At 46.9% G+C, this 7,500-nt stretch overlaps 1 protein-coding gene across 1 annotated transcript in view; it reads left to right on the top strand.

Annotated features, from left to right (window-relative positions):
* The window catches only part of LOC122256767 (glutamate-gated chloride channel), a 179,991-nt gene that overhangs the window by 125,807 nt on the left and 46,684 nt on the right, over positions 1-7,500 (top strand). The window contains exon 3 of the mRNA XM_086544924.1: positions 7,055-7,078. Within this exon, the coding sequence (XP_086401050.1) occupies positions 7,055-7,078 (24 nt within the window). The remainder of the gene's footprint in view (positions 1-7,054; positions 7,079-7,500) is intronic.

Raw genomic sequence — 7,500 nt, 5'->3', positions numbered from 1 at the left:
ACGGCGCTGAAGAGAATACAAAATAGTACGTTGTGCGTAAGTGGAGCCGCTAGGTTGCGGATGAGAAACGTCACACACATAACACGAAAAGGGAAGAGGCACATAATGACATAGAATCCACATAGTGGATGTATGAAGCGTGTACCGAAGAGGGTTGAGTGTTCATCACGGCTCGAAAAGTGCGGCGGTGGAATTTCTTCTACCGAATAATTTTGAGCGATAAAAAACTTCACGCCATTCTGTACGTTTGCCTTTGTGCTCACACCGGAACGGTAACTGAGAACTTCTCGTTCTTAGCTCGTTCTCTTCTTCTTCTTCTCGTTCTTAGCTCGTTCTCTTCTTCTTCTTCTCGTTCTTAGCTCGTTCTCTTCTTCTTCTTCTCGTTCTTAGCTCGTTCTCTTCTTTTTCTTCTCGTTCTTAGCTCGTTCTCTTCTTCTTCTTCTCGTTCACAAGCTATACACTCCACACACTTGCAGACGCCAATAAAGCCATATTTACACATGTGCAGTCAGCCAAACATGAAACGAAGATACAGAAAGTATTGAGCAGTCGGTGCACCTGTTAAGAGTTATAACTTTGTTCTAGAACATTATGAATGGAGGCGAAAGGGATTGGAGATTGGTTCCTCTCTTCCTACTCTCTCTCTCTCTCTCTCAAAAATATCTTGAAGTAGATGATATGTGTCGGATGATAGATACTGACTTACAGTATCTATCGGTTGATTGGTTGATCAACTAATATGTTATTTGATTTGCTAATTGCTAGATAAGCGGTACAGTTAACGTCCATGACCGCTTCACCTGTCAAAATTATTCAATATTGGGAATCAAATATAGATTCAAGGTAATATTTAGGGCGAACTTCAGTGTCCAGCTTTTCCATCCTCATGGCTAATCCATTATTTTTCATGATCTTATCCCTGAAACAGCATATGGCTAAACAGAGGATTGCATAGCGTACACAAAAATACACATATAATCACACAACATTCGAACATCTGTAAAAAAAAAAAAAAAAAAAAAAATCACCCTCAGCCTACGCACCACAGTCCAAAAAAAGCTGGAAATTCTGCATCATAAACCCCATCTCATAACTACCCAACGATGCATTTGCTATTTACAAAACAAAACAAAACAACAAAAACACCTTTATAAGTGTATTTCGAGCATCCATTCGCTTGCCAAATGTCAACCAGGTTATAACAGAGAAACGGAGAGCCCCCCCCCACCCCCCCACCCCCCACCCTCACACACACACACAACCTACACTTATGAAATCCTACGCCTGGTCTCAGAAACCGGCTGGATTCAAGTTGATTTCCCCGCCTCTCAGGTAGACTGCAGAGATGAGGGAGGAGGGAGGGAAGCGGGGTGGGGTGGTGGGGGGGGGGCTAGGATGTCATCTCCAGATGATGCAGGACGACGGAGGAATGTTGGGGGGAGGGGGAGGGGGAGGAAAAGGGTGGAATACGAATCTTAATCCTTTGTCTTCTGTTTATTATTGTCATTATTATTATCTATTATTATTATTATTATTATTATCATTATTATTATTATCATTATTATCATTATCATTATTATTATTGTTACTATTATTATTATTATCACTATTATTATTGTTTTTATTATCATTATTACTATTATCAGTATTAATATAATTATGATTACTATTGTTATTGTTATCATCATCGTTATTGTCATTATAATTGTTATCATCATTAATGTTATTATAACTATTATTGTTATTACTATTCATTACTATTGTCATTGCTATTATTATCATTGTTATTATGATTATTGTTATTATGTTATAATGACTAATATTATAATCATTGTTATCACTATTATTTTCATCATTATCATTATTATTGTCATTATAATGAGGGTAATAATAATGATGATAATAAGGATGAATTTTTATTAGTAGTAGTGGTGGTAATGGTAGAAGTAACATTAATATCATTTGCTAATATACTTTTGATAATCATCATGAATATAATGATAACAGTAATATAGGTAATAATGATAACAATAAAGATACTGATTATATTGATGACGATAATGATAAAAATGATAATTGCCATCCTTATTTTTCATTTTATTTATGTCATTAGTATCAATGGTATCATTTTTACCTTTATCATCATTACTCTTATTATTGTCATCCTCATGATCCTCATTGGCTCTGGTGTTATTGCTGGCGCTGTCATTTCACTGTCATTTCACTGCTGTTATCACTCATGATGTCATTAGTCATAATTACAGTTTTTATGATCACCTTTACCATCATACTTATTGTGCGCTCCCCCGCCCCCCACCCACCCTCTCGCGCCGTTCATGCGGCTACATGAACATTCCCGAAGTGAACGCCGGACCGAGTGCGGGGGAGCCGACTGAACGCCCCGAAGTGAACGCCGGACCCGCTCCTCAACAGCCTCTCACAAGATCAATAAAGAATTCGTAAACTTCATCATCAGGAGAAGAAATTCGCTTTTCACGAGTGACTCGCCCCAACATTCCCTCTTTCCTCTCTTCTGCAGGATGGGCTTAGGAGCTTAGCGAGTAGGGGAGGGAGGATGGGACGAGGGCGGAGGGTTCGCTGGGGAGGGTGGGCTAAGGAGACGCGGAGGGTCGTTGGGATGGGTGGGGAGTGAGGGTGGTGGAAAGGAAGGGCGGTTGAGCGAGGCGAGGGAAGGAGGGATGGGAGGGTGCCCCCCCTGACTTTCTCCGTCCTAGTACCCCCACCAACCCCACCCACTCGTCCCACACCCTCCACGCCCACAAGCTCCCCACAGCACGTGCCCCACTCCTTCCCCCTTCGCCTCCCCACCCGTCACCACGACTCCCCCCGCCCTCGGCCCCCAACCCCCCCCTACCTCGCAACTCCTAGTCACACACCCACCCGCCTCTCTCTCTCTTCGCAACCTCCACCCCAACCTTGCACCCCCCCCGCTAACACCCCCCCCCCCCCCCCCCCCCCCCCCCCCCTTCCCCCTAGCCCGTCTCCCCCCTAACTCCGCACTTCCCGCCCCTGCCCGCTTTACCCCCCAACCCTCGCTCCCCCGCATGAGTTATCAACGCCACCTCCTTAACAACCGAGAGGGGAGGCCGACCACTGGGAGACTACGGGAAGGGTCAGGAAAAAAGGGAGTAAAGGACAGATAATATTGCATGGGTAATGAAGGGGGAAACAGGGAACGGGACGAAAATCAAGAAAGAAATACTTAGGGACAGGAAAATGGGTAGTGGGAAAGGAAGAAGGGAAAAGGGAAGGTGGGAATGTATAAAGGGCCTATATGGGAGGAAGGGAACGAGGAGGGACGGAGAAAGAAGGGAAGGGCGAGGGAAGGGAGGGAGGTAGGGAAAGGGTGGCTAAAGGGAGGGAGGTAAAGGGAGGGTGAACAAAAACGGGGGGCAGGGAGGGGGGAGGGAGGTAAGGTAGAGGGAAGGGCAGGAGAAAGCAATAGGGAGGAATAAGGGCAACCATGAAGGGAGGGTAGAGGAAGAGGAGGGAAAAGGGAGGGGAGAAGGACGAGTGGAGCGGAAAAGGGAGGAGAGGGAGGGGATAAGAAGAGGGGAAAATGGGGGTAACAGGGCGAGGGAGAGAGGGAGTGTAAAGGGAGGGAGGGAAAGGAGAGGGGGAGGGAAGGAGGGAGGGAGGAAGGGAGGGAGGGAGGAGGGAGGGAGAGGGGGGAGGGGGAGGAGGAAGGGTATGAGGGAGATTAATAAGAAAGAGGGGAAAGAAATAGGTAGGGAGGGAGTAGGCGTTGGAGGTACGAAGGGAATAGAGAGAGGGAGAGGAGAAACAAGGGGAAAAGGGAGGGACACGGAGCGAGGGAGGGAAGAGGGAGGGAGGGAGAGGGGGAAGAAAGAGGAATGGAGAAACGATAGGGCGGGAAAGGGAGGAAGGGGAAGGAACGTAGAAAGGGAGAAAAAGACGGGATAAAGGAGGCACCGGGAAAGGAGGGGGGAGAAGAGAAAGGGAGAAGGAATGAGGGAAGAAGGGGTAATGGGGATACGGGAGGGAAAAGGGAAGGCAAATTGGTAGGGAGGGATAGGGAAACAAGGGAATAGGGAAGGGAGGGAGAGGGAAAAAGGGAGGGCAAAGGACAGGGGTAAAGAAAAGGCAGAAGGGGTAAGGTGAGAGAAGGGAAAGGGTCGGGTCAAAGACAGGGAGGGAGGGAAGGAGGGAGGGAGGGAGGGAGAGAGGGAGGGAGGGAGGGAGGGAGGGAGGGAGAGGGGGAGGGAGGGAGGGAGAGAGAGAGGGGGAGGGAGGGAGGGAGGGAGGGAAGGAAGGAGGGAGAGAGGGAGGGAGGGAGAGAGGGAGGGAGGGAGGGAGGGAGGGAGGGAGGGAAGGAAGGAGGAGGGGAGGCGTAGAGGGGAAGGAAAGGGAGGCAGAGGGAGGTAGATGGGGAGGGGGAAAGTGAGAGAGAAAGAGGAAAGGAAGGAGGGAAGTAGGAAAAAGAAAGGGATGGAGGAAAGGAAGGAGGGTGAATGGGGGGAGAGGAGTGGAAAGGAAGGAGGGATGAATGGGGAGAGAGAAAGAGGAAAGGAGGAAGGAAAAAGAGAGGGATGGAGGAAAGGAAGGAGGGTGAATGGGGGGGAGAAAAAGAGGAAAGGAAAGAGGGTGAATGGGGGGAGAGAAAGTGGAAAGGAAGGAGGGAAGGAGGAAAGCGAGAGGGATGAAGGAAAGGAAGGAGGGATGAATGGGGAGAGAGAAAGAGGAAAGGAAAGAGGAAAGCGAGAGGGATGGAGGAAGGGAAGAATGGATGAATGGGGAGAGAGGAAGGGGAAAGGAAGGAGGGAAGGAGGAAAGCGAGAGGGATGGCGGAAAGGAAGGAGGGATGAATGGGGAGAGAAAGGGGGGAGCTGAGGTAGGGAAACGGAATGAGAGTCAAAGAAAGAATGAACGGAGTGAGAAAGACCAAGGGAGGATATTGAGCTCTCTCTTTGTCTGTTCCTGCCCCACATTGCCAGGATCCCTCTGCCTCTCTCTCTTTTCTTCCCATAAGCTTTATTTCCTGTGTGTGGCTGCATGTGAGTTCGGGCGTGTTCTCGAAAGGGCGAGCGGTCGGGCCGTCCCGTTGGAATCCGAGCGCCGCGAGTGTGGGAGTTCAAAGCAGGAATGGAAGGCACTTCCGAATGAGGTATGACGACCTGCCACGCTTTATGGGACACGCATGCGCAGCTCGTAGGTCAGTGACGGAACTAGAACAAGGGATGTATGATAAAACAGGGATAAATAATACATAGAAAGAGAGAAAACAAGGAACAAGAAGCAGAATCGAGTGGCACAAGAGTAATGGAGAGCAATGGAGCAGCTTTGCTAATGATGCAGAAGCAGCAGTTAGGAGCAGAGTGAAAAAAGACCGTGTGACGTTGTGGGAATGGAATGATGGAGAGAGAGAGAGAGAGAGAGAGAGAGAGAGAGAGAGAGAGAGAGAGAGAGAGAGAGAGAGAGAGAGAGAGAGAGGGAGAGAAAGAGAGGGAGAGAGAAAAAAAAAGAAGAAAGAAAGAAAAATAAAGAAAAAGAAAAAAGAGAAAAAAGAAAAGAAAAAAAAGAAAGAAAAAAGAATGTATGTGTGTGTGTGTGTGCGTGTGTATGTATACATACATACATACATACATATATATATATATATATATATATATATATATATATATATATATATATATATATATATATATATACAGACACACAGACGCATAGACTCACATGCCTATGGATACACATTTGTATAAATACAAATATACAGATAAGTATGCGGGCGAGAGAGGGAGCGAATATAGTCAACAGGCTAGAAAGGCGGTCAAAAGCGAGAGAGAGAGAAAAAAAAAGCTTCTGAAGATATAAAGCGTTTTTGGAATGAATCGCACACGGAGGGCCGTATCTGTCTCCGTGGAATCCACAATGCAACAAAATAACAAAAGAGAAATGCGAGGATGAGCGAGGGTCAGACGACCCATTAATGGGGGCGCAACCTCTCCCCCCCCCCTCCCGACGCCCGTAGTATAGAATCAGCGCCTCGTAACGAGCACCAGTCCGCCCCAATTCTGCGTAATTCAATTCTTCCCAATCTCGCCAGTCCACTCCTGTCCTCGCGGCACTATGGGAAATTCCCATTCTTTTTCGTGCCGCCGCTCTTGGAAATGGGCGGGATGAAGAGCTCGTGAATTCCTCCGCCGCGGCCAAGGGGAGGGCGGCCGCGGCTCGCGCTGCCTGGCTGTCGGTCTGCGACGCACACTAACTCTCTCTCTCTCACACACACACTCAGACACACAAATATACAGACACACACACACACACACACACACACACACACACACACACACACACACACAGATACACACACACACACACACACACACACAGATACACACACACACACACAGATACACACACACACACACACACACACACACACACACACACACACACACACACACACACACACACAAACACACACACACACACACACATTTATGTATATGGGAACACATTTATGTATATGAGAACGCACAGTGAACCCTTCTGGTAACCAACACGGTGATGTGGTGTTGAACTGAATGGATGAACATGTTGATATGAGGTTTGTTCATCTGATGAATATTTATAGAATTGATTTCATGTTCCGGCCAAATCCGCCTGTTTTGTGACAGATGCATTTGATGCCACGCGTGTCACCTGTATATGTAGGCGGCGGGCTAATGCTCATTCCTTAGAGTGGGCGTGTGGGCGGTGTGTGTGGCTAGGCTTAGAAATAGCTCCACTTTGAATATATCACTCTGTAGATAAAGGGGCGCGAAGAGGAACCGGATGTTATGGTGTGCTCGTGAATATCATATGTGGACCCCTGTATATTTACATACACAAACACAGAGATGTGCCTAGTAACATGAGCAAACTTTCAGACAAACAATCCACCAAACAAATAGGTGAGTAGACAGACAAAACAACAAACAAACACACACACACACAGACAGCTGCGCATGGCCTCCCTTACACCTCAAGATTCGCCAAGACGTCTCTAAGCAACCTTCTTTTTCTTCCACAGATCCCAGTATTCGCACCAATACCCGTAAGTAAATTTCATTGTACTTGAGAGTTGTTCAGTATTTCCCTTGTGAGTTGTTCAATATTTCCCTTGTGTTTGAGAGTTGTTCAGTTTTCCCTTCAACTTGAGAGCTGTTCAGTATTGTGAGTTGTTCAGCATTTCCCTTGTGCTTGAGAGTTGCTCAGTATAGCAGTCTGCTCAAGATGTGTACTGGATGGCATTCCCAAAACTATAATAATCTATCTTATAGTAGGTATGAGGTGTGTAGGAAGAAAAGGCCAGAGTGGCACGAAACCTCCTAAGACGTGAAAGTAAGAAGTGACACAAAAAGTCCTGGCATATAAACATCATCCTAGGAAGATTTTTATGAAAGTGAAGTTCGACTCCAGTTTAATTTAAGGAAGAGGAAAGGAGGAGGAGGATAAGTGAGAGGAGGTAGAGGAAGA

Source organism: Penaeus japonicus, unplaced genomic scaffold (genome assembly GCF_977035675.1).
Source record: "Penaeus japonicus unplaced genomic scaffold, GWHDUDI00000001_assembly GWHDUDI00000015, whole genome shotgun sequence".
Taxonomy (NCBI): Eukaryota; Metazoa; Arthropoda; class Malacostraca; order Decapoda; family Penaeidae; genus Penaeus; species Penaeus japonicus.
The sequence above is the reverse complement of the archived record's forward strand: the minus strand, read 5'-3'. Positions and strand labels throughout refer to the sequence as shown.